Genomic DNA, 27,828 nt, shown 5'->3' with positions numbered 1-27,828 from the left:
GGTACGCTCTGCTTTTAGGAAAACCTTAAGTTACCTAAGACAAGAGGAGAGCGGCCTCTGCTCTCCGCTTTTTGGTTTCTACGATTCCGTTACACCAAGGTGCACATGTGATAAAAGTTGTCTGATGAGTAATTCTTGAATGAACTTAATCACACCTTTGTGCTGTATAAAATCAGCTGATTGTTTAGCCAGACCATTTACAGTATTTAAAAGCCCAATAGAGGACAATTGGGTCAAGCTTCCAAGCATCAAAAAGCTTTTGACATTTATCAGGATTGAACCAGTGACCCTTAGACAGTCAGGCGAGCACTATAACTGAGTGACTTCCCCCCAGCCTTATAAGTATTTATTTTAAATCATTGATCTTTCAAACTAAGCTTTTGTAAAAAGGAATGTAAGTTTTCTGAAAAAATCCTCCTGTTTTATCGTTTTGTCAATTCTTCCAGATACCGGTAACAATAAACAATCAACAAAACAGGAGTTATTTTGTTTGTTTTGTTAATATTTTACACAATTAGATATTTGTAAAGTAAACATGATTCAGGCTAGTTATTTAATTAATTACACAGTAAAATTCAGCCAATTATTTTTTCATCAGACGTGTGTTTTAATACCCAGTACAATTCACCATCAGTAAAACCAGTATTAATTCCCACAACAGAATCTACATAGTGCTAAGTAGCATTGTTTTTCAAGGTTACAATAAATCTCTTTAGTCTTATATTTTTTATTCAACAACATACAAAACACTAAAAGCAGGTACTATTGTGTAAGTGTTAGTAATCCGTTTCTAAACATCTCATCACATCTTGTGTGTATAACTTTTTACTTACACTACTCATTTTTACTATTTACAATGTTAAAAATCTATTGGTCATTCAGATTTCAACTATCTACGAGTATTGTACAACTTCAATATAATACTTTATTGGTCTTTACAACCTACACTAAGACTATTTACACTTTAAAAAATACTTATCTCAACTCACAAATAGAAATACTACATATTTTGATTGGAGAGACTGTCTTCACTATTAAAAAAGAATGAACAGCTATCACAGTCATTTTTGGATGTAGAGCTAATTTCCAAAATGTCAACTTAATATTGCACTACATATTTTATGTCACTCTTTACTTAACAAAAATATTGAATACCTCTTTTTGAATTGGACTTATACATTTGACATACCGAACATGAGTTACTTAAATAATCTTACAAAATAAAATAAGAATGTCATACGTACGTTTCACCAACTCAATTTAAAACAAATTTTTGTAACACTCTTTCATTATAGGTCATTGATTTCTGACACTAAAAATATTATTTTAAAGTAAAGCTGTCAAACTAAAAAAAAATGTATGAACAAAATAGTTTTAAGTAACATCAAAAATGTACATTGTGTATGTAAATTCCAGCACGTTTCAATAACTTCAACTTGACACAACTCCGTACTCAATAAATGTGAATAAAGACTATATTAAAGACTATTTACTTTAACTTTTGATCGATAACTCACAAACCGAACAATGATCAGAATTTACTAAAAGATAGCATCTGCTTGCACCTACTTTCATTTCCTCCTTGAAAATATGCCCTCTTAATTTTGTTTTTGTTTTGAAACTTGCAATTATTTCAACATCCTCAACCAAAAGTCACATATCTTGAGCCAAATCCTTATCACAGTAAGATCTTATGGAAATGAAAATTATTTTTGATATCAGAATAAATTATCGGTTATAATTTAAAGGCAAGCTGTGCGGCTTAAAAGTTTGCTTGAAAAGAATAAAGTTCAACAAAATAATGAGAAAATTCGTTCTGTGGCTTTAGATACACTAAAATTATCACACAACATTGCACTGGTATAATACTGTCCTATTGTAACAATGTTTAATTTTTTTCATTTTATCTTAATTTCTCTGAAAATTTACTTCCTTGAAAAGTTCTAAAAAAAGAACAAAACATGCGTGCTATGCTGAGTGATTGTTTTATCTCTAAGTCCCTGGGCTCTTGATTACTTAGGAAAGTGAGCTAAACGTTATTCCTTTCTACGACTTCTTAAAATTATCTTTTAAAATCTTAGGTTATTTTTACGGTGATTCCTCTTCTCAATCACAAAGTTTCGTTCTCCATTTCTAGCCCGTGGTTGATCACTCCTTTGGTCTCAATTCCGTTGCTCCGTGGACAATTGTTCTCGTCCATCACCATTCCCAAGTTTATCACTCCTTTGTTTTCTCCTTCTTTTTGTTTTGAGCTGATGTCTTTTGATCCTCCCATATTTTCGGTGGAAGACTTTGACTGAAACAAAATATTCATAATGAACCAACATTGCTCAAAGTGTGTGACAGTAGTAATGCTTTACTTACGCTACAGCTGGTCCATACGGGCATAGATTAAACATATTCCCTTAGTAGATTTCACATCCTTATGGAACAGCTGAAGCCAATTTTATTGTTAGTTCTGTGAGGTGCACTGCAGAAATTGAGTTTTGTTTCTTGTTATTTCAGGCATTTAACACGTTGACTGCGCGTGCCGACTTAAGTCGGCGTCGCCAGCGCTCCCAGGTGGCGCGCGCCGACTAAAGTATATTGAGTCAGTGTGAGCTTAGCCTCAGACGGAGACGTTATAATCGTTGCCAGCCTGCCAGCTTAAAATGCGAGCTTTACTTTGGTGTAGGTTGGTACTAAAATTTCCCGTAAAATCCTGTCTGGCAATGCTTTTGTCCCGGTTTCGGGGATTTTTTCTCTTCAACCCACATTACAAAGACACTGGATACGGATCCATGCAGTGCTGCTACCTTTGGGTGTTTCAGTGAACTACATCCACTCTCGGGGTAACGCAGCACAGTCACCACTGCTCTTTTGTGATTCGTCAGACTGAAATATTTGAATGCCAATTGCGTTCGCTGATTCGGTTGCGCGCCGGGGCTTCGCCCGCCACTGGGGAGCGCCTGTAAAGTCGGCGCGCGCAGTCAACGTGTTAAAACACCTCGTCTCTTAGATGAATAACCAAACAGCACAAATCATTAAATTAACCCTGAAATAATACAAACAAAATTTTGTCAACTCTAGCGATCTGTGTCACCGGACATGAACTGGACACAAAAATCCAGCTTCAAATTTACAATGCTAAAAATAACCAAGTCTACTTGATTTGGTTAGTCTATGATACGGTTGTCTACTTCAGGATCCAAGGTAAATGACGTAATTGAAAATCTTTAATTCACATGACATGATTAGTCTATGAGTTTCCCTTTTTTTTGTAGATATAGGTGATTCAGGTTTCATTCCTTATGACCAATTACCTTAAAAGGCTTTAGAATCAGCTACAAGTAAATATTTACAAAGTTCCTCATTAATAATCGCCTACCTGTACAGGCCAGCCAATAGTTTCTTTCACAGAGTTAGGCAAACTCTGCAACAATGAGAGGATCGGAGGAGACAACAGGTCTGGATGCAGACGACAAGGGTCTTGAGGCTCGTAGACCAAACTGCTGCCCAGGCCTACCACTACGGTGACGACAAAACCGATCACAGAGTACCACAGGTAGCTGATCTGGTAGAGCACAAAAACTCTGGAAAATAAATATTCAATTACTTGACAAGTACTAGTATTTCCTTTACACAAAGTGTGCTAGATGAACCCAGACGTTTGGTTCCTCCAATTAGAATCATACTGATAAGACATGTACAAGAACACTGGAGTGACAACTCATAGTCCTTCAAGATGATAAACTCTCTAAAAAATAAAATACTAGTTTGAGTGGTTTGGTGATTACAGCAATACTTTGAGCAACACGTAAAAAAATGAATCAAATTTAAACTAGCTACGATTTTATTCAATTAATAATTATTTTCCACAAGATTTTTTTTAATAGTCACTGGCTGTCATTTAAGTAACAGTTTTAATCATATGGGTAACCACATTGATAAGTTAGTGCAGGAAATCAGTCTTGAACCAGCTATATCTTGACTTCGCAGCCCAAGTCGCTACCACACCACTGAGCTTTTACACTCGTACAAACTTCGGTAAATGTTGCAGAACTTACTCTCCACTGTCCAAAGAAGCAGGATCATCTATGTAGGTTGCGTTACAGTTGCAGCCTTCGAGTGAAGTTGGTTTGTGTACTTCCGCCTCAAAACCGCGAGTCTGAGCAATCTGTGTGCCGATCCCGATCCACACAATCAGCGCCATCGCTACTGACGATCCTATTAATGCTCCCTAGAAACAAAAGGTACAGCTAATTGTTTATTTGTCAGTATAGAACATCCTTGTATCACACTAAACAGATAGTGTGTGTTGACTATTTTCTTGTCAAGGAAAGAACTGGTTACAACAGGTCCATACAGATGGGGTGTGATTGTCTACTTCAGTAACCAAACTATCGTACTAAAAATTTCGAATGGTTTTAATGGTATTAACTGCCTTAACTAACTAACTGATAATGATTGGATCAAACTGAAAGAGAAGGGAAAGGAAGTGAATCCAAGTCATATCATATAAGTATATACAATAATTATTTTAACTTACCCTTGAGTTAGCCCAAGGAAAGAACATTCCAAGAGAGAATAACCCCAGCATTATACCTCCAGCCATTCCATTGAAACTGAGCGCCACCTGAAACATTACATAAATGGTGACCTAATGGTTCAATATATCCGAACATGTGAACAATACTTTGGATTTTACTTTACTCTTGATAGGAACAGTAGCCAGCACCATAGAGAAGTACAAAGGAAAGATCAAAGACATTCATGGTACACATAGGTGCTGGTTGGCTAGGGTAAAGTCACCCTCCTCACCTTCATGTACTCTCAAGGTAAGGCCCTGTACCCTGTGCAATACAAATTTTCACACAATGCTCACCACTGGCTCCTCCTTGATCCTCACAAATTTATTTGCGGCGCAGCATCCTAGAATTGAAGGTGGACGGTCAACCTATAAGCGTGTTTCCTACGTACCTTGCTTCTCCGTGCCATGGGAGGGGCCATATCCTTTCTTGTAATATATTTACAAGTTTGTTCGTTACATTGACAAAAAATAAAGCCTGCAAGTTGTGTTCGGGTATTGAATTGAAACTCACTGAGAATGTAACAATCAACAATTAAGTAGCTTTGAATTTGTTTACCTCAAGAAGACTCCCCAGCTGTTCCACCACGAAGACCAACATGAAGCTGAGGATCCCGAACCCAGCTGATATCCATTTGGATAGCGATGCTCCTCTGTGTTCCTTGGGCGTGTAGTCACAAACTCCGTGAAGGAAGTCTTTGATAGTGACTGCGGCGAGGGAGTTCATAGCTGAGGCCACAGTCCTGCGGAAAAGCATACAGTTGTTAGACGTCGGATTGAGGTTTGGAGGCAAATTCGAGTGACAAAGAATTAATTGCAATACCTTTGTAAGGAAATTATGCTACTAAAATATTGTGTGTTGGTATCATTGGCAAACATTTGGCTTCTCTGGAAGTGGCAACAATGTAGCCTGCAGCCGAAACAGCTGTTGCACTAATTCTTAATGGATCTTCTGCACAATGTTTGTGTTTACACATTGTTATTGCCTTGGCAATAGGCCGGTGTGAACGTCACCACACCACCACCTTGTATTAGGGGAGGTAAAACAGGACTGATTAGAATATCTCGAATTTTTGTCAGGCGCAAGGCAGCAATTCAGGGTTGCCACTTTCTAAAATATTGTTTTGAGATATAGTACAAATTAACATCCTTACCAATCCTACTCCAAAATCTGAAGTTGTTGATAGTGTATAATGTATATAAGCTAAGATGTTTTACTAAATTCTAGGTAAACAAACATACCCAAGAGATGCTGCAAATATTCCAGCAACAAAAAGTCCCGGGATTCCGTGTAAATGACCGAGAGTATTCATTACAAACAGAGGTAACAGCTGGTCCGATGCAGAAATCACCTGAGAACAATCATCACAATATTTTGATAAATAAAAGAAAAACCAGCATAACATACATCAAAGTCCCACTAATCCATTACCTGCTAAATCTACTGTTTGGTGGAAGAAAAATTGCTGTATTTACATTGAAAACAACCTACAGGGTGAATAAAAAGTCAAGACCCCCCCCTCTTTTATTTTTCCAAGTAAATATACAGAGATATCCTTTTAGTAGTTGAGCAATCTTAGCAGAAAGTTTCATTTTATCATTTTGAAATTTTTGGGTGTCCCCCCAAAAGGGGGGATTTGGGGGGCAACTCAAATATTTTAAATGTAAACCCCCTTCAAGTGACACCTCATTTTGATGTGTTTACAAAAACTTAAAGAATGGTGAAAACTAGAGGTCGCTATCTCTTCTCTATCCAAAATGGTAGCCCGTCAAATGTTGTGGAAAATCAACGGTAAAATTGTTAATTTTGGCTACCATTTTGGATAGAGAAGAGATAGCAAGCTCTGGTTTCCACCATTCTTTAAGTTTTTGTAAACACTTCAAAATGAGGTGTCACTTGAAGGGGGTTTACATTTAAAATATTTGAGTTGCCCCCCAAATCCCTCCTTTTGGGGGGACACTCAAAAATTTCAAAATGATAAAATGAAACTTCCTGCTAAGATTGCTCGACCACCAAAAGGATATCTCTGTATATTTACTTGGAAAAATATTAGAGGGGGGGTCTTGACTTTTTATTCACCCTGTATATGTGTTCTAAAACATAACTAAGATGTTGAACTCAGAAAGACCGAGAATCCCACGTGAATTTTAATGACTGGTAAAAGTCTGGGAATTGCTTGTGAATTTTGTATGGAACTGGGTTATTAGAATAATTGAAAATAGCCAATGGCCAATAGTCTCCTCATAACCTGATCTGTTGGTTATAAATAAGGCTAATAAATATTTGTAGACTTGTAATGGTTGATATTTTATCTAGGATATTTTAAGGTGCTTAGAAAAACTTAGAAACAACATAATATGATTGATTTGTGATATAACTTTGTGAAGTTACACTTTTCTCATTTTTACCTTGCTCCTGATGGGATCACAATTGCTGTATTCAGCATACATGATCATTCCTGTGTAGAAGTTGATGCTGAATATGACAATCAGAGAAACACAGCTCACCCATAATGCTCTGCAACAAAAAAAGGAAAATATTAAGAAAAGTAGTTGATTGTAAAAAAATATTTTTTGAACATAGGTACTGTCTGGAAAGCAGCAGTTTTTAGTTTTCTAAATCTTCTGCAAAATCATCGATTTTGGGTAACTTCAAAATATAAATTTTTCGATTCAATAACCTCAAAACTTTATCAGTGCATTATGAAAACGCTGCGAATCACCATATAGATGAATGGATTATAATGATATCCAAAGTTATGTTTGATAGATTAAGCCTTTATAATCAATGATATACTTACTTTCTCGCCTGACCGATGGACTCGACTGACATGTACTTCTGGATGGAGGCCTGGTTGGAGCAGAACATGGTGGTCCAATAGACAGTGCCACCAATCACAACAGACCAAACACTGTGTCGCACTGTCGGGTTGGGGTTCAACCTGGTGCAAGACAAACAAATTTAACATACTGTACATCTATTACATACGATAGCCTCCTCTAACACAAGGCCATGGCGTTGTGTGGTAACGTAGCAACGTCATGTTGCATGGTGTAAGAAAGGGGATTAACCCCGTATCCACGGTGCTTATCTATGCAGACACTCTGTTCACATTACACTTAGTCGACCAGTTGGTGTGAACAGAGTTGAACAGTAGCATGAGCATCGATTTACACATTCCTTTCCCAGCTGATGTGAGCTAGGCGATGACCGGTAGGGCTGACTTCCAAGAAACATCGTTAACCTATAAGCCACACACCCTATCGGTAATCAGCCAATGAGAAGGGCTAATGAAGAGGATGGAGGGGTGACGAGTCTTGGAGCTGGAGGACCTGGAGAGGACAATCGAGGAGATCACCACGGGCCACCGGAGAAAGAAGATCAGGAGTTTGGGAGTGCGTGTATCGGTGTGTGTGCTTCTGGGACAATAGACAGTATGTAGAAAGAATAAAATATATAACTAAAGTTTTGTCAAACATACAAGTCATGTAATTTGTCAGTAACTAATTTTTTAAATTTTCAATTGATTTTCTTTTCTTGTAAATTTAACGTTGTAATTTAATTTATCTTATTATTGTTGATTTTTGCCTTTTCAAAGTTTTCTTTTGCTGTTGTTACACTTAGTAACTTTTGTGGTTTTTTCTAAATTTAATTTTTGCTCATTATACGTTGAGTAACACCCTTAAGCAGTCTTATGTCTCATTAACCTAACACCTCTTGACTAAGCTAAGCGAGTGAATCATTTTAGGAAACTTAAACTTAAAGTGAGGCATGGGACTCGCATGGTGGAGGCGCCGGGTAAATGCACAGAACAACAGCGTAGGTGCGGGTAACAACAGAAATAGCAAAAGTGTAAACAAAAACATTTCCTCTATACTAGTAGTACATCAGCTGATTCAGTTTGATGGGACAGCGGTGTTGCCACTTTTGTCTCACCGCGGCCTTGTATTAGAGGAGGCTATGGTAATTATACTTAATATCAAACATCGGAATGTATTACTAAAAAATTGTATGTGGGATCCCAAATGATATAGCAGCTTAAGCTGGAAGTACTCTTGCAGTACATAAACAAAAAATATGTTATTTAAGACAGCTTGACAGCAACCAACACAATTAAGTGCAAATTTTAAGCTTATTGAATAGTATCAAAAGTGTAGAACGTAGTGAGATGATCTGTGTAGCTTACTGACTAATACCAGCTGTTTCTTAATCAATTTGATTATTAAAAAGTCAAGTTATCCAGCTGGGTTCAGTTTCGAACCATCAAAAAACTACTGAAAGCTACTATATGCGTTCTTGCTCATGAAGATACATAGTAACCTAAAAGCATAGTTTTACGCTTAATATTGCATTTGAGGCCATCAACACTAATAACCAAGAATTTATAAAGTACAACAACTTTTATTTAAAACTGTAATTCTATGGCTGAAAGCAAAAATTTGATTAAATTATCGCTGAAGACTTACTCAAAAACTTCTATCCTCCCGGACTTGTAGTTGACGTCGACAATGTGTTTAAATCCTCCGACCAAGTCCTGACCGAGAGCGATGATCGCAACAATCGACAACACTAGCACGGCCGCTTGAAACGTGTCCGTCATTATCACAGCCTTCATTCCTCCCTGGAAAAAAAGAATAGTTTTACATAATAATTTGAATGTTCGTTTAATTTCTCTAATTTGAAGATACAATCAAATCAATCCTATTCCATTATCTCTAATGTTACTTTATTTTTTTTTTTTTATGTACTTAAAAGGTTTTAGAGTAAACAAAGATTCCCCAGTACACTAATATGTATACAAGATTTTGAAACCTTAACATAGTTATAATTATTATATATATATGTAACTTAAGTTTTTACAATTCATTTTTTTTTATAACAGCTGTTTTTGGATATATGTTAAGAAAGAAGGAATTGATAGACAATAAATTCTCAGAAAAGAGTTTCAGGCAGTTGGTAGGAAAAACCCTTCGAGGTCAGTTTTTTTTTCTTTTTTCGGCGAGTATAGGTTACCATTCGAGCAGTCGTGAACATGGCGTGCGGCGACCTATACTCGTCATTCAATCAGAAAGGTCAACTTTCTTGATTTTTTTGTTGTTGTGATTATAGGTACCTATTTTTGAGCTGTTGGGTAAACGGCGATCGGCGACCTATACTCGCCATTCGACCACAAAGGGTTAACAAAACAGTTTAGTATTTAGAGTCAATTTATCGTTTTCCCCTTCGAGAGGCGGGCTTCTATTTTTGTTAATTTGATTGTTTAGAGCTGCTCTTCCAATTGATATAAACTAATAGCAATGTCTATTTATTGAAAGTTCTATAGTCATTTATAATATGTAAAACTTTGACCATTCTATTAATTTGTAAAATATTTTATTTAAAATTCTTACCTGGGAGGCATAAAATATACAAACTACATAGACCAGAGAGACTGCTATGTATGTGTTCAAACCCGTCACTGAAACATGTACAAGAATATATGAGTTTCATTAAAATAGTAAATTATTGGTTTTGACTCAAACAATCCTCCTGTAACAGGTCAGTGTAAATTATCTTAATATTTCAAACAGTGTTTATCCAAAAATACAATGATTGCAGCGATTACATTGGCGTGAAAATAACTCAAAAACTAAAAAAAAAACTTACCATGACTTAGCGCCAAAGCTGGAGCATAAACAGCAACAGATGTGTACAAAACCTGAAAAAATTGAAGTTATCACAAATAAAAACTGTAATGTTAAAAAATACCCCCGCCGCAGCAAACCTGCAGACTAAGCGAATTTCAACTTGTCTGATTTAATTTTTACTAAAATATTTCCATAAATAAGACATATTTATTCCCAATTTAAATAACATTAGATTTTACTAGTGCTTAGGTTTGCTGCTACGGGGAAGGTAAAAAGTGTTTTTTGACCATATGTCAATACTATAGAATGAAATAAATAAATTTGCCAAATTTTATCAACATACATCCATAAACAAGTAAACTACAACAGTTTTCATTTTCTCCATAAGAATAACATGGGAATTTTAAATTACACTTTTTTTTTAATTTTCTCTGTGACCGTTAGGCATAAAACAGCGCTTCAATATACTAAATTGGTGAGTCGGTGGCTCAGTTGGTAGCGTCACGGACTTTGGGCCCAAGGCAGAAGTGTCGTGGGTTCGGATCCTGGTCACTGCCACATACTTTTATCAGTACAGTTCACCTTTGTACTGTACCGGCTCACCCCTTGCTTTGCTGGATACGTTCCAGGCACAGATCTGTAGTCTATGTGGACGGGCAAATGTAAGGTTAAAAGAGGCCGCCAACCTCTTTAAAAAAAAAAAAAAAAAAAAAAAAAAAATAAGCTCTACAAAATGGTTGAGAAAGAAATTGCAAAAATTTTTATTTTTAGGGTTAAAAATGGGAAAAACCCATTTTTACCCCATAAAACCCCCCATAAACCCCTGTTCCCATGGTCCGATTATGCTGGTTCGCGAACTCGTTCGAATAAACGTAAGTTTACACGTTTGTACCAAATTTCATCAAAATCGGATCATATTTGCTCAAGTTATCGCGCTAACGGACACATATATAAATATATATATATATATATATGAATTTGAACGAATGGTGTTTTTGGCCTCTGGGGACCTCAAAACGAAAAAGTAAATCGGTCCCGGGTCTAGGTCTTACCATGAGACCTACGGTAATAGCTTATTCCCTATATGGGAAATTCGCTAAAATCAATATTGCTTGAACGATTTCAAATATAAATAAAACTTTGTTATTTAAAGATTACAGGAAACTTTATCCATATCAATGATTAAAAAAACTAAAATTCCACAACTTTGTTGTTTGTTTTGTTTGGAATTTTATCCTGTCTAGAGGTTCTAGAGATTGTGATTGTGTGTTAAGTAAGACAGTGTTAATAATTCTTTAATTTTTATTTTTCCAATTTTTCTTTTGTCAACTCCAAAAATTTTTTGATTTTATCTACTCTGTTTCCCTCCAATTACGTTGCAAAAAAAGTGTTTTATTTGTCTTATAGAAAAGTAGAAAGAAAATCCAAAACACTTTTAAATTCACAATATATTAAATTTTTAGATTAACATAAGATATTTACTCACCATTTGGAGCATGTACAATGCTGCAGCTATTACTCTAATCTTCTTGTTAAACCTCATCTCCAAGTACTAAAACAAATGTAAAACTATTCTATTAGGTTCATCGTTTAATTTGTGACATTGATTACTATAGATAGGTTTTCCGATGATTATATTTCTTAGACAATTTTTGTCTATAAAATACAGCTAGAAAATTAGAGTCCATGGACTAACACACAGCAAATTTGGTGTAATCCTGTGTTGTGTGGCTGTCCCAATAAGAATCTGGACTCAATTTTCAATTTACCTATACCCCTTTAGAACAACATGCAAATCATCATAATAGTCACCAACATCACTTCCTTTATTCATTAAAGGGAGAGAAAGGATTAAACTTTTAAATATAATACAATAAATCGTGTAATAAACCTTTAGGTTTGTTAAGGGAATTTTACCTGTTGGTGAAATTAAGTTTATAGGTGTAACCTCTTACCTCGTAACATGAAGTTAGTCTCAACTTCATGTAGACAGGCAGGTACAGGTATGAAGTTATAGGAACAACAATAACAAAAGCTACACAGGTCATCCAGAACTGAGTGCCGTAAGTATACATCTCCGATGGATTCCCTAACAGTTCAATGGCCGTGATGAACCTGGAAAAGAAAATGGTTTGTTGACTAGAATGCAACTTTGGATTGTTTTGGACAATTAATTCATGTTGCTTGTTAGGAGTTTTTGGAAATGCATAGAGGTCAGCTTACTTCTCAGAGAAAGAGACTCCATTGGTATGTAATATAAGAAAATAAGATGTTTTGTCTATATGAAGGACTTCATCGAAAAGAAGATTGCAGGGCTGCTTTAGAAAATGCACATGCAAACCGTGGGCCTGGGTGATTGAAAAAAATCTGAATTAATCTGAGATTGAATATTTTTTTTAAATCAAGTATCACTTGTTTTGTATCTAGTAGAAAGACATACACACTCCAGTAGAAAATTAACCTTTTCAAATTTTCCAAAGATTTCTTTTGTTACTTTGATCATACTGGTCTTAAAAACTCTACTTGGTCAAGGTTCTAATGATATTTTAAAATCGTAACCCCAAATTAGAGATCATTCCCCAAAATCTTACCAATTTCTACATTCTACCAACATTCTAATTCATGGTTTTAATAACAATTATTACCCAGCAGCCAAAGACATAGCCATGGGAATTGTGCCCATGTCGCTCCCGCCGAGCAGAAAGTCAGCGGAAGTCTCGGCTTTGCTGCCAAACAAAGCGTAGAAGGTGCCGATGCAGCATGAGACGACGAGCATTGCTGCCAACACGACGTAGTCGAGCCACTCGAACGTCGGATGCTCATGTTGGGGACACAAGTCAGATGCCAGCACTGCGGGAAGCACGACTAAGGACGCCACGAGACCCAGAGCCATCTTGGTGCCTCAGCCACAAGTGATGACTTCCTGGAAGACATTGAAAAGTTGTATTTCTTTTTAAGTTTGAACTCCATAGGCGTTTTATATATTTTTGGTGCATTTTTGATGTTTTTGTAAGGATATGGTCTAAACCCTAGTGTTGGTCATCAGGCATTGACCTTCAGTTGACATTGTTTAGTGATAGCTTAATGACAAATCTGTGTCAAAAATTGTCTCTGCTTGGAATAGAACCATCGACTCTTGGATTTGGCGAGCAGTGGTCAACTTGGGTAACCAGATGATTAATTTTTTGTGGGTATTTATTCTACAAAGACGTAGAAAATTGAGATACTTTTTACCACTTTATGTTAATGAGTTTATGAATTTTCCGTTGAACTAAATTTAAGAGAAAAAAATCATTTACTTAAAAAACCATTGTATAAAAGGATGATAAAATGCCTAGCAAGCCTCAATCACCGGTGAATATGCATTTATATATGTTTACCATTGGTATTTTTAGTTCTTATATGCCTTCTTACAACGTATATTTAATCACTTAGTGTGACACTGTCAGGCGTAGGCGTAAGTTCTTAAAACATTTAACATGGATTGTAAAAACCAACTAACTGGCCAGTAATGCTCAGTAAACTGACTCCATTCCCACAAAATAGTAGTGTTAGTGAAATTTTCTACAAATGAGTTCCAACGCTAAATTTTCAATATTTTTGAACCCTAGTATTCTTATCACATTATGATGCAAAATTTCCTCAATCAAAGCTAAATCATAATCGGTTTCATCCAGAACTCATCATACGCGACAGACACTTGCACCCAATCAATTAATGCACTGCTCGACCTCATGGCATCGAGCATCAATCTTCTGCATCGTTTATTGAATCGTATCACAATCTAAACTGTTGCGTCACATGAATCAAGTTCCAACTTTGTAATTCAACTGAGCTCTATTGGAATCTAGAAGAGTCGTTGGCATCTAAGACTGCATATTTTTTGGTACTGTACATGAGCAACAAATAAGATTATTTGGATGAGTAAATAAATGGAAATACTATAACTTTTTTATTGAAAAGAACACTGGGATTCCATGATACTTTACTACAAGTGGCGGTGACAAGAGAGGAAGAGCTATTGGGGCTGAAGCCCCCCCCCCTCACTGTACCCTGGAAAATATAAATTTAAACATACATTTAGTCGTTTTTAGGAAACAGTTGTAGATCTTAAAAATGGCTCTAAAAGTCACCAAACGGCTTAAAAAATAGCAAATTTTCCAAGGGGGGACCAACGAACCCCCTCCTGGTGTGGAACACCCCATAAAAAAGCCCCCTCTTGACAAGGTTCCAGAACCACCTCTGTTTACTACAGAGCAAATCTTCTGAATACAAGAACTTCATTCATTTTGAAACATTAAGTTTACTTGGTTCGTTATTAAATCTCAAAGACTTCAAAACTTTTCAGACTGTGTTAAATTCTCATCTTACATCTATAAGCTATACTTATTATCCTTGCATATCTATCTTAGAACAGAAGTTCACACCAAGTCTAACTTGCCGATTAAAATCTACTCAGTGACATCAAAAGTGAATTATCGAACTGTTGCAAAACCCCAAGTCATCATCCTTAATAATTCTCAACACCTAATATTAGTAGGCTTTACATCACAGTTGGCGGCTCCACTATAATTAAGCGAAGGTCAAAGAACATGTTTCCTTCAAGTGCAATTTAGTATATCCAATAAGTCTGTACATGATTTTAATATTTGTATTCCTATCTTGTATTTCTAGTAGATATGAAAACAAAGATTTAACTAACGATTAGTTGTAAACATGAGGTTTTAAGGAACTCAATGCAGTTTAAAAGATGCCCATGGTTGTCTGGCGGTGTCTGCAAATGGAATTTTAATCTGACAACAAAAAAGTTTGGAAGTTTGCCAACTGGTTTGTTGATCCTTTGCAAGATTTGCAAGAGTACCTATTCTTATCGATTGAAAGAACAGCTGAGTCTTCTGGGTTGGCATTGAAAGATCAGCTGACATTTTACATTATTTGCATAAAATTTGGATAGTGAAGTAGACATCCCATCTGTTATGGAACAGTTGAAGACAGGTTTTTTTTCTCTAAGAGTAGATGAATGAGGAATGGAATATGGCTTCCCTTTTAGTTTTTCAAACTAAGAGATTTGATTCAGTAGATGGAATATAACAAATTCAATTGGAGAATAAACAGTATTTTTTTCTATCTACATCAGTGTCATTTATAAACTTTTTTAAGGACATGGTGCAAAAACTCTTGTTGTGTTAACTATCTGTTTACCTGTTGTTAGAAAGCATCTTAATTGATAGCCCAAAGACTTTTCTGGTAACAATCTTGCTTGGAATAGAATCAGCAACCTTTAGATTTGAAGGTGGGCACTGTAACCACTCGGTTAGTTTTAGTTTCCTAATGTTTGCCCTAACTTAGTATCTTAAAGATTATTTAAAGTTAGTTCTGACCCGTTGATGTAGAAAATGTTTTATTGTTTGTTGTTGTTTTTAACAATTCCCTTATTCTCATATCCTTTGTGTACTTTTCTTTTGCCCTTCAACATCCGAGAGGAAATCCACCGCAGAAAGGTACATTCCGCTCCCAGAAACTCAATACATCATAACTCTGGTTGATTAGGTTCAACCAGCCAGATTGAACTGGTCGGAACCAGTTGCAGCGACTACGAACCAGTTCAACTGACTCTGATCAGCTGCTAGCTCCAACCGGACTTCATGGGCTGGGTGGAATTTATAGGGGTATAAACCTAGCAAGTTCATGACCAGGGTCGTAAGAGGTGTCAACGTATACTTTGTACGAGGTTAAGGATGCGGAGTACAAGGACCATTTAAGAATTTTTGTGAGAATTGCAGATTTACCTTAAAGGAAAAAGAGTTTATTCTGGAAAAAGAAACCCAAAACGTTACAGTATACACACAAATCAGAATATTTCACTGTCATTGACAGCATATTTAGCAAAAGAAATTTTCTAATTTTTTCGTGTAAAGGAAAGTTTCTTGAGTCAGAATGGACTTTTCCATTATCATAAAATCCTTTGTAATTTGTTCAAGTGTTTTTAGATAGGAAAGCTTTATGTTTATTTCTGCGGATAGTACCTATAAAAAAATTATTTTGGTAAAGCTTGAAAAACTTTTCAAAATAGTGTAGTGAAAAGGAGTGACAAATTCAACACTTTTTAGCAAATTTCCCATATAGGGAATGCTATTACCGTAGTACTCATGGTAAGACCTGGTCCGGGGACCGATTTACTTTTTTGTTTTGAGGTCCCTAGATGCCAAAAACACCATCCGTTAAAATTCATATATATATATGTGTGTGTCCGTTAGCACGATAACTCAAGCAAAAATGATCCGATTTTCATCAAATTTGGTGAAAGTGTAAATCAACATTTATTCAAACGAGTTCGAGAACCAGCATGATAGGACTATAGGAACGGGGGTTTATGGGAAATTTTATGGGGTAAAAATAGGTTTTTCTCATTTTTTACTCTAAAAACACAAAATTTCACAATTTCTTTCCAAACCATTTTGTAGAGCTTAAAAAACAAAAATTTAGTATATTGAAGCCCTATTATGCGCCTAATGGTTACGGAGAAAATTTAAAATTCCCATGTTGTTTTGAAGTTGAATAATTCAACTGTTGTAGTTTGCTTGTTTATGAACATATTTTCAATGAATTTAGAAAATACATTAATTTCTTACTAAACTATACAAATTTTACAACAAAAAACACTTTTTTACACTCCCGGTTGTAGCAAACCTAAGTACTCGTTAAACTAATTTTATTTAAATAGGGGATGATTCTGATTTATTTAAGGAGGCATTTTAGTGTAAATCCAATCAGGCAAATGGATATTCATTTTAGGTTCATAATTGTGTGCAGATTTTATATACAAATATAACTTCTTTGTCAATATGAACTGTATACAAATTGTATGCACTGCTACAATTAATTGGATGGTCTTTGGTTAAGCATATTCATTATAATATAGCATATATAATCACTGTGCAATTTTCTGTTAGTATAAAAAAGGAGAAAATAATAACTAGCCGAATGTTGTACAGCAAATATCAGTCTGTTAGACAAATTTTAAATCAGAGATAATTTTGATAATAATATTGATGAAACTTGACAAAAATGTTTTAAAGAAGACTTGAATGATGGGTAAAACTGACTGTCAGCAAGATGAGGAGTTGTTAAAATTTTGTAAAATAGATTACATGTATAGACCACACCTGTGGTCTGATTTTGATTTTGGTATGGGTACAATGAAGAAATACCCAATGAATTAAGTAAAATGTTCAAATTATTGACATTTCAACTAAGGACTCTTTTTACTCTACTGAAAATGAGTATTTAAAGAATAAATTAAATTCTAACTCGAAGAATATCATAACAAATATTGTGTAAACATAATTCATTACCGGCATTGGGTCAACCACCTGACCTACCACATGGAATGTGGTTTTGCCATGTTAGCCATACACTCCCCCCCCCCCTGTTTATTCCCCCCAATCCAACTCTCTCTCTCTCTCACAGGACTTCAAGTGTCAATGTGTGCTGAACTAACCACGCCAACACTTTAGTTCTGAACCTTCACAAGCGTCAATCAACGCAAAATCAACATTGCCTGCGCTGTTGATTGAGTGTTGAGCAATCTAATGGTGTAACGGTTTTAGTGATTGGCATTTCTTGACTTGGTAACTAAAATGTGGGGTTTGAGAGAGGTAGGGAGCTTACCTCTCTTACATGTGGTATGTTGTAGACAACAAAAATAAAGTGAATAAATTCATTGTTGTTCCCCCCTAACATGCAAACCTCATTTTCATGTAACCAATAAAACACAATACCTAACTAGCAAACTAGAAAAAATATTAGGTTTTGTCTCCACAAACCCTAATATTTTTGCTAGTTTTCTGATTTTTTAAATCTACGAGAAAACATGATTTCAATATATAACAGTTGGAGTGCTGTAGCTGCTAAACTATACAGTACATACGTTACATATGGGTCATATAAAAACATTTACGTAAGGAAAATGGTCATGATTTCAGTCTACCATTGGCGAGTAAACAATTTTTGTTTTCAGGTTATTTCAAAAATCACAATCTAATAAAATAGAAATAAAACGTGTGTTTTCGCCGATTTGTGACCGCTCCGAAACTCAACAATACAGAAAACTATATTGTAGTCTACAATGAATACCTACCTATCTCATAGCTCAACGCTCATAAAATATACTATTGACTTTTGATGGTGCAAGTAGATCCAAAATCACAAATTGTTCAATAGTTCAATGTATTTGTGTGTAACAAACCTTGAACAAGATACTAAATTTAAACTTAATCTAATGATATGCGGCAATACGTTTGAAATATATTCAATATATGAGTAAACAATTATATGATATTTAAATTGAAGTGTCAAAATCGTTCATACCAGCTGTTCGGTTATCAGGATTAGATTCGGGCCAGTGACGTAATTTATTATGACCCGTACCGTTTCCTTTCCAAAATTCATGCAATTTACTAATCAGTAAAAGTAATTCGTTAAAACTAATTTACTGCGCAGTCTTTAAAGATTCTGCGCAATGTTTGTTTCAGTATGTTGTGACGTACAAGATCAGGATCAGGATAAATCTGGTTTTATCAGGTTCAAAGGCATTTCAGAAGCCAATTTCAATAATTGCTTATACCCAGTAGGTGTTTTTATACCTCGCTTGAATGGAGTTGTTGTTTCCAATAGGAATAGGTTTGTGGGAAAGGAAATTTTCTACTTTTAGCTTGCGTAAAACAATCATGGGTTTACATTATTTTATATCCATCAACTTGTTATTTTCGATTAAATTAAGTTGTAGAAAGATATTTAAAACGGATTAAAGTTACCGATTAATTTTCTTACTTAAATCTAATGGAAAATTTTAGTTGCGTTTGTTACTAAAACTACTGCAAAACTTGAAAAAAATCATTGATAAATACTGAAGTATAGTAGTCTACTTACTTAACGAAAGTACTGTAAAAGTTATTCTGTGTTTAGAAGTTAGTTAAAAAAAAACAAGTAACTTTAATTAAAACGTGTTATTCCTATGGTTCACAAACAATGGCATGTAAAAATGAATAATGCCTTTGTTTAGTGTGCAATCCAAACGTTAAGTAATCAAGCGTTTTGCTAAAAATAGCTTCACTTCGCCCCACCCTTAATTAAATATTTAATCGTAACACGCTAACTGAAATTTCCTTATAACAACTGTATTTTTGCTATAATTTATAGATTATCCCCGTAGTTCATCTAAATACAATTTTTGGTATAGATAATTTTTATACGTTATCTTTATGAGTTTACTTAAAATATTTTCATGTTAATTGAGCGGAGCGAGCGAAGCTCTTTGAGATCGGACCTTAAGCAAACTATGTAATCAATTAACTCAATAACGGCTGAACATATTGAATCCAAACTTACCAGGGGTATTTCGACAAATATTTTTGATGTTTCGAAACAAACAAATTTCAATTTGATGATACCTGTACAATTTAAGACTGACATAAAATTTGCAATGTTTAACATGAGTCTTATGAGTTGCCATGATGGTTACGAGATAACAACGTAGATGTAAACAAAGAATTGTAGCGTATGCGACTCGACATTCTGTACCCACGGGCACCTCAGCTTGCACATGCACATATGGCCTATTTACAACAGACAGTACAAAAGAAAAGGAGTCCGATGAATACCATTAAGCGTTGATTAAGAATACACCGATTCGCATAATTTCTGGCGGTCTTACTGAATTATTCGAAGCAGATTATTTCTTTTAATTGTTGTTATTAGTTGTCCGGAGTGTGGTAACTGTTTATGACGATTAGATTGAGGTATCTGTTATCCTAAAATGCTATGGGAAGGGAGGGAAACATGTCCGTGACGTAGGAAGTGGTGAAGGAAGTAGTAGAGGTGAGTAGTCCGGAGTGTGGGAACTGTTAATGTCGATTAGATTAAGGTATTTGTTATCCTAAAATGCTATGGGAAGGGAGGGAAACAGGTCCGTGACGTAGGAAGTCGTGATGGAAGCAGTAAAGGTGAGCGGTCCGGAGTGTGGGAACTGTTTATGACGATTAGATTAAGGTATCCACAATCTTAAAATGCTATGGGAAGGGAGGGAAATAGGTCCACGGCGTAGGAAGTGGCGAAGGAAGTAGTAAAGGCGAGTAGTCCGGAGTGTGGGAACTGTTTATGACGATTAGATTAAGGAATCTACAACTCTAAAATGCTATGGGAAGGGAGGGAAACAGGTCCGCGGCGTAGGAAGTGGTGAAGGAAGTAGTAAAGGCGAGTAGTCCGGAGTGTGGGAACTGTTAATGACGATTAGATTAAGGTATCCACAATCTTAAAATGCTATGGGAAGGGAGGGAAATAGGTCCGCGGCGTAGGAAGTGGTAAGGGAAGTAGTCAAGGCGAGCAGTCCGGAGTGTGGGAACTGATTATAAGGATTAGTTTAAGGTATCTGCAATCTTAAAATGCAATGGGATTGGAGGGAAACAGGTCCGCGACGTAGAAAGAGGTGAATGAAGTAGTAAAGGCGAGCACTGTGGAGTCTGGGAACTGGAAACCAATTGTAACAGTTCGATTTCTGTATCTGAAATTGAAATACTGAAATGCTATGAGATGGGATGGAAAGATGTCCAAGACATAGGAAATGGTTAAAGAATTAGTAAATGCTAGCAGTGCGGAGTGAGGGAAATGTTGTTGGCAATTAGATTAATGTATTTAAAATACTAAAATGCAATGGAAAGAGATTACAACATGTCCACGACGTAGGAAGTAGTAAAGTTTAGCATCGCAGAGTGTGGGAACCGTTTGTGGCAGTTAGATTAATGTATCTGTAATACTTAAATGCTATGAGAAGGGATCTAGTTTATAAACAGTGAAAGAGAGTATTTAAATTGAAAACTATAGAAACTGTATTTCCGAAGCAGGAATTCAGTATTTTCAAATATTATTAACGGTAGCCTATCCTAAATAAAAACAGTGATTTGCTGGGCTTGCACACTAAAGTCCAGTTGCAACTACAATAAATAAATAATTACCTAGGATTTTATAGAAGTCCACTTTAACTAAGGCGTGTAAATAATTGGTTAGGCTTGTACAGTTACGATTACGATGCGTAGGCCTAATGCCTAGACTGCTAGGCCTATACAGAAGTTCAGTTATAGCTATTTATTATAATTAAATATTTAACTAAACTTGTTAACTTGTGTTGTCCAATTTATAACTTATAAGTGTGGAAATAATTTTCTCTGTGCAGATATACAGACACAGTTACAATTACACATGCCAATGTTGTAAATATATGTTCAGTAATTTATGTCTGTTTGTTTAAATGTATATATTTTTTATTTGAAAGTATGACGCCAACAATCCTTTTTGGGTAAAAGATGAAGATAATAAGGTAATAATTACAAAAAGTAGAGCCTAGACTGCTTGGTCTGTACGGGAGTCCAGTTATAAAATAAGCGTGATATAATATTCCTATTTTTTCCCGTAATACTATAAGATGAATTATTACAGCTAACAGAACAGCATGTTGGCATTTTTATGTCAGGTTGAAAATTTAGTACAACCCAATAAATAGGCTTTACATCAACACAGTGCAGGTTCTCAAATTAAATTGCCATAGCCTAATATAAAAACGTCTTTTATATTTGATTTTAATAATTTTGTTGTACAGTAGTTTATTATGCATATACAGTATTTTACTTAATCATGCTGTAATTTAGCATGAGGAATAAATATATTCTTGTTTAATTCATCAATTCTCTATCCAGTGCCGTCTTTAAAATCTAATCTATTTATTGAGTACAGTAGGCCTATTTTGGCAACGGAGCTAGCGCAATGCCACTAGCGTCGCGGCAACCACCATCTTTTTCAGGGTATCATCAGCTCGTGAAATTAGCCACGCCATATTTCCTGTGGTGACCATTGACTATGGTATTGCTATATATAGTCACCTCTTCTTCTGTCATTTTGTTCGCTGACAGATTAAAGTTATTTGTTTATATCAAAGCTTGCTTACTCCGCTCAATTGGCGGACCTGAGGCCGCATGCCTAGTACTTAGTAGTAGCCTACACAAATTCTTCTAGAATGTAAAAACAAAATTTATTTTAGAGTACTCATCCTACCGTTAGTTCTAAAACCTAATTCAAAGTATGTTTTTATCTTAGTTTAATATCAAATTTACGGCGTGCCAATTAATTTTATGTTTAATTGGTTAGAGTAGTTTTTCTACTCTCTACATATCTACATATTATACACCGACTAGAAACGTACTGTAAGATGTAATCCAAGTAATTCATCTTTAAGGGAGTATGTCAATTTAGTATTAATATTTTCTCCGACAACATACGAAATTTCAAATTAAAATTAAAAAAAGTATTATTCACCAATCATTAATATATTTCTATTCAATGTTGTATTTATTTCACTATTCAGTATTTATGTATTTATGATTCCCAAACCCCCTTCCCAAGTCAATACTGGCTAAAAGTAAAATAATTAAAATATTTCAAATAATTAGTACGACTATAGTAGTACAAATTAAATTTTATAATTTAGTAAATATAAAGTACGCTATAGTTCATGAATCAGTAAGAAATTGAATTATGTTTTAGATAGCTTTGCAGATATTTCTGCAATAAGAGTAGCCTAGATTTGAAAGATGACCCTGATTAATATTACGAATTGATACCCATGTAAAGAAATGTGATGAGTAAAAAAGGAGAAATCCTTCCTTTGTCCGTGAAGAGTGGTTTCCGTATGTTATTTTCGCAATAGATATAACTGTTGAAAGAAATTCAAAGTGTAAAATCCGTTGTACAAATGTTAGTACGCTGGTTAGGAAAAAAACCTGTTAACAATTTATTTTTTTATTTTAGAGCAATCTATGGAAAGAGGCCGCTCTCTTATTTATAATAGTTTTTTCACCACACTATGATGTTTTTACATGTTTTACATACGTTAATTGGTAGATGAAAGTTACGTTTTGCTGGCCATGCCAGCTGTCATCGTCATTTGGGGACCGAGCAGGTTTTTACATCCCTAGGGCTGCAAAATCAGCTGCCCGCTTACTTTTTTAAAACATGAATGCATAAATACACAATCAGTATCCATAGCATTGCAATAGAATTGTTTTATTGTCACCGTTGCCTAGCAACTGTTTGTTATTATTTTTTCTCTCAAACTATTTCTTCACATAACCTTAAGTATTTCTGTTGACAGTGTGCATTATTGTGTTGAATAGTGGTAATAGCGGTCTAGTGTGGTGAAAAATATTCGTAACACGGACCGAAATGGTTTTGCAGCTCTCGATCGAGCCGGCAAAACCTCATTTTCGCCCGCAATTGGATTAACCCACAAAAGTTTTTCAAAAATAATTGGAGAGATATTGATTGTACAAGTTAGTATACTCTTGTTTTTACACAGTTTTATGATACATAAACATTCAATATTAAAAATTACACATAAATGAATCACTCACTTCAACACTTATTTACACAATTGTAAAATATTTTTAAAATAATCACAAACCAGAAAATTAAATACAAATATATCTACTCACCCATTCAACAACGTACTACACTACGGCACATCCCGTATAACCTACATTGCTCGTAATTTGCATCGAGTTGCGCTGGTCGCGCATCCCCAAATATTATGAACAATGACACGACAAAGTGGAGACGATTTTCGCAAATTCATTGTTCAACTGTTAACTGTTGTTTCGATCAATAGTTGCGGAGTAAATAATGACTACCTTTGCAACAGGGACAAGGGCAAACTTTCGTTTGCAAATTTGCAAATTTTTCGAAGAGTATAAAAAAGATAAAAATGTCCATGAAAAGAATTCGAATTAAGATTGAATCGTGTTTAATAGATGTTATAAGCAGCAGTTTAGTAAGTGATTAAATTAATTCGTCTATTACGATTTTATTATTATACCATAGATATGTCGAACAATGGGCTAAAACCTTAACTAATAAATCAATCGATAAATCATTTCGATCGATACGATTACCACGATCGAAATTTTCAACTATTTGCAAAAGCTGATTTTTACTCCCTAGTTACTGAAATATTATATTTCGTACCTAAGGCCGAAAATAAGGTTTTGCTGGCTCGAGATAATGTTTAACGATCGAGAGCTACAAAACCATTTCGGTCCGTGGTACCATCGTGGTACGAACACTATTTTTCACCCCACTATACTCTATTACCACTATTCACCACAATAATAATGCACACTGATAGTCAACACAACTATTACTTTAAGGTTATGTGAAGAAATAATTTGAGGATTCAGCAAAAATAATAATAAATACTTGCTAGGCAGCGGTGACAATAAAACAATTCTATTGCATTGCAATGGATACTGACTGTGTATTTAATATGCATTCATGTTTTAACAAAGTACGCAGGCAGCTAATTTTGCGGCCCTAGGGATGTAAAAACCTGCTCGGTCCCCAAATGAAGATGACAGCTGGCATGGCCAGCAAAACGTAGCTTTCAGCCACCAATTAACGTATGTTAAATAGCTAAAAACATCATAGTGTGGTGAAAATGATTTTTACTCCCTAGAGAGTAAAAATGCTACTCTAGACCCGCAACGCATGCATTAAAAACAGCTGTTTTTGGCTGCAGTATGACGAAAAAGTAATTTGACGTATTGTCCATATAAATTTAGACAATCCCTCAATATCTTAGTCACTAACAAGACTAGAAGATCGCACCCACTCATACTACACTCATCTCCATCCATTGGCTTAAAATACCTACTTTCGTAAGGTCGCTATTTCAAAGTAAAGTATTAAAGCATTAATAAATCATTAAGTACTTACACTAACTAGTTGTCTGAGCGTAATTCCTAGAGTTGAGACAAACATTGGAATAATAAAAATAAATATTGTTTTAGTTCACGATTCATAAACGTTGAATATTAAGCATATTCCATTTTCCTAGAAACACACACGTAAAAATATTGCCTCGCCTTTTATGAAATTTTAATTTTACGCAGAATAACTTATATATTTATTTCGAAATCTGTTATGGAAATATTAAGTATATAATATTAAATTCAGAGTAGGGCCTATATTTAATCCTCATATCCAGGCAGTTAATATAAATTATTGAGTTCATTCATTATAGATAGCTCTAGTCTTATTACAATGCCACTAATTATTTATTTATAACATGTGTCTATACTTTCATTGCGGAAATATTAAATTATCTTTATAACTACGTTGCAACAAGCATATTGTATCATATTTTAAGTAAACCACAAATATTAAAAATACTTAACAATTTACAAACGTGTTATTTTCCTCCTATCTATTAATTTGTATTTTATCGTTTTTTATTGATCTAAATAGGTGTAACCCCTAAGAAACATTATTTTACAGAAAGTTTCAATACAAATAAAAAATATTTAAATATTTTGGTGCATTTTATCTCTGAAAGAAACAATTATTTTATACAACTTAAAATTACCTTAAGAAAAGAAGTGTTCAACAGGTATAAACATTCTGATTTCATTCTTCATCTGTTAAGCAACGTATTTAGCAATCGTGTCCTTGTAAGTTCAATTGTGTAACTTTACTTCTTCGTTGTTATTCAATTTTATGTTTCTAACATTCTAAAATATTTTGCAATATCAGATCCCTGAATTTCGGTTCCTCTACGCAATGTGTGTAATGTGCATAATGTGTGTAATGTGCGTAATATGCGTAATGTGCGTAATGTGCGTAATGTGCGTAATGTGTGTAATGTGTGTAATGTGTGTAATGTGCGTAATGTGCGTAATGCAATACAAAATGTAATGCGTAAGACAGTGGTTGCTTTTACAAGGAGTTGCGTAGATGTAACGATTAGAATTAAAATGAAGAAATGAATATTCGCCATGTAGCTATGGTGAGGATATTCAGACGGTGAATTCCATAGTCAATGATTGCACCTTTCTACTACATCTCAGTTTTCTTTGATATACTAAGCAGAACTTAGAAAATCACTTTGTTTTGAGGATTTATACAATTATATGATTTACATCAAACACATATGTATATAAAATACATTTGAGCATTACGTTAGCACTTGTTTTATAAATTTGTATTTTTAGTATTAACGATATACATAACTAGGCCTATGTCTATAATTGTAACGTAGGTACGATTGTACATAGTTAAGGAGGTACACATTAGTTATTAAATGATTAAGGAGTGAACACGAAGTGGATGGAATACAGATATTTAGCACAACAAGATTTACATATTTAGATTATAATTTCAGTCCCCTACTTTGATTAATATATACAGTTAGTCGGTGACGAAGAAAATCCATTTATATTGAAAATATTTTGCAGAAAGTATTTTCTACAGAATTAATTATAAAAACTCTACTTTCTTAACACCCTGGCAATTAACATCGTCATATAAAAATTATTTGTAATTATTTATTCGTCATCGGAAAAGTTATTTGTTTTACTAGTATATATAACAGTTTGAATAAATAGTATACTTAAATATCGTTTACTTTAACGTAAATAATAGTTATAGTATAGAAGAGTGTCTAAATTTCTTTAGAAAATCGTCTTTGATAAATTATTTACAAATTAAAAAAACAAAATAAGACTCCATATAAAAAATAAACTTGTGTGGACTGAAGCATCTATCTGTAACATCTGAGGGCAAATCAAAATAAAAATCTGTTTTAAAATAAAAAGTAAGATTTCAATTCAATATTTTTACAGTATTTCTATCACTTAACAATGCATAATACCCCTACCTGTGATAAAAGTGATGATTTGGACGCATCCACCGATTCTTCTTCCAAAGTTCTCTTTTGCTGTTGAGCCGAGTCCTTAGGTGATCTATTTTCGTAACTCTGTAAATAAAAAGTCAAAAAACTATTTCAACTTGCACCTCGCCTCACAATCGAATACACTGCGGACGTCAGGGTGTGAAAAGCGCGCGAAACTGGACGAAAGAGCGGCAACCGGCGCTGGCGAGCGGAGGGAATGAGGAGGAATTGGCAAAGTTAAGTATTATCAGTCGTGGAAGAGGGGAGGGGGGAGTGCGGATAAACAAAACAATAAAGGAATAAAGGCGGTCAAGAGGAGTACGAATTTCGCTCGCCTTGGTTAGTGGAGTGAGAAATTATGAAATGGTTACTAGAAATCTAAACTACACTTTGAACAATTAAATGCTGATTAGATGGTTTAAAGTGTGCAAGTGTAATTCAACGTTCAAGAATTACAAGTACATATAAAACATTGTGTAAATAACTGAATTCTGAGAAAATCAATCTTTAGTAGTTTTTAAATATTTACAAAACTGACCGTAAAATTGTATTTGACATCACTACCGTTTTGAACGTCCCATTGGAAACAGTTAGAAAATACCACTGGTGAACTATCTGAAAAAACGTTGCCTCTAACAGTTTAGGAATTTTGTTTTCGTAACTTTTCAGATATAGCTAAAGATGTTTAATGTATTGTTTGGTTTAAATTCAACTTCAGAAATAAGTAAACATTATTAGTATTGGAAGAACTACACGTTGTTTAAGCATTGAACTTTGGCTAAAAAAGGCTTTAGTTCCTGTAATGTTTAAATCTAAAACATTGATTTTTTGAGTCTAGGTCTCTTGTCCGGTGTTTAAGCAT

General features: G+C 34.7%; 1 protein-coding gene across 1 annotated transcript; it reads right to left on the bottom strand.

Annotated features, from left to right (window-relative positions):
- Window positions 1-729: 729 nt before the first annotated feature.
- Window positions 730-27,141, bottom strand: LOC128991969 (sodium-coupled monocarboxylate transporter 1-like). The gene is made up of 15 exons (XM_054415283.1): window positions 26,952-27,141; window positions 12,841-13,118; window positions 12,151-12,310; window positions 11,682-11,747; window positions 10,215-10,266; window positions 9,959-10,026; window positions 9,035-9,189; window positions 7,369-7,509; window positions 6,977-7,085; window positions 5,810-5,919; window positions 5,127-5,310; window positions 4,529-4,615; window positions 4,047-4,219; window positions 3,368-3,572; window positions 730-2,296 (listed from the first exon to the last, which is right to left on the bottom strand). The coding sequence occupies exons 2-15, from the start codon at window positions 13,086-13,088 to the stop codon at window positions 2,111-2,113; spliced, it is 1,944 nt and encodes a 647-aa protein (XP_054271258.1). The 5' UTR covers window positions 13,089-13,118; window positions 26,952-27,141; the 3' UTR covers window positions 730-2,110.
- Between the last annotated feature and the right edge of the window lie 687 nt (window positions 27,142-27,828).

This window comes from Macrosteles quadrilineatus, unplaced genomic scaffold (assembly GCF_028750875.1).
Source record: "Macrosteles quadrilineatus isolate MER2022 unplaced genomic scaffold, UCM_ALF_1.0 Scaffold_4__1_contigs__length_99947679, whole genome shotgun sequence".
Taxonomy (NCBI): domain Eukaryota; kingdom Metazoa; phylum Arthropoda; class Insecta; order Hemiptera; family Cicadellidae; genus Macrosteles; species Macrosteles quadrilineatus.
The sequence above is the reverse complement of the archived record's forward strand: the minus strand, read 5'-3'. Positions and strand labels throughout refer to the sequence as shown.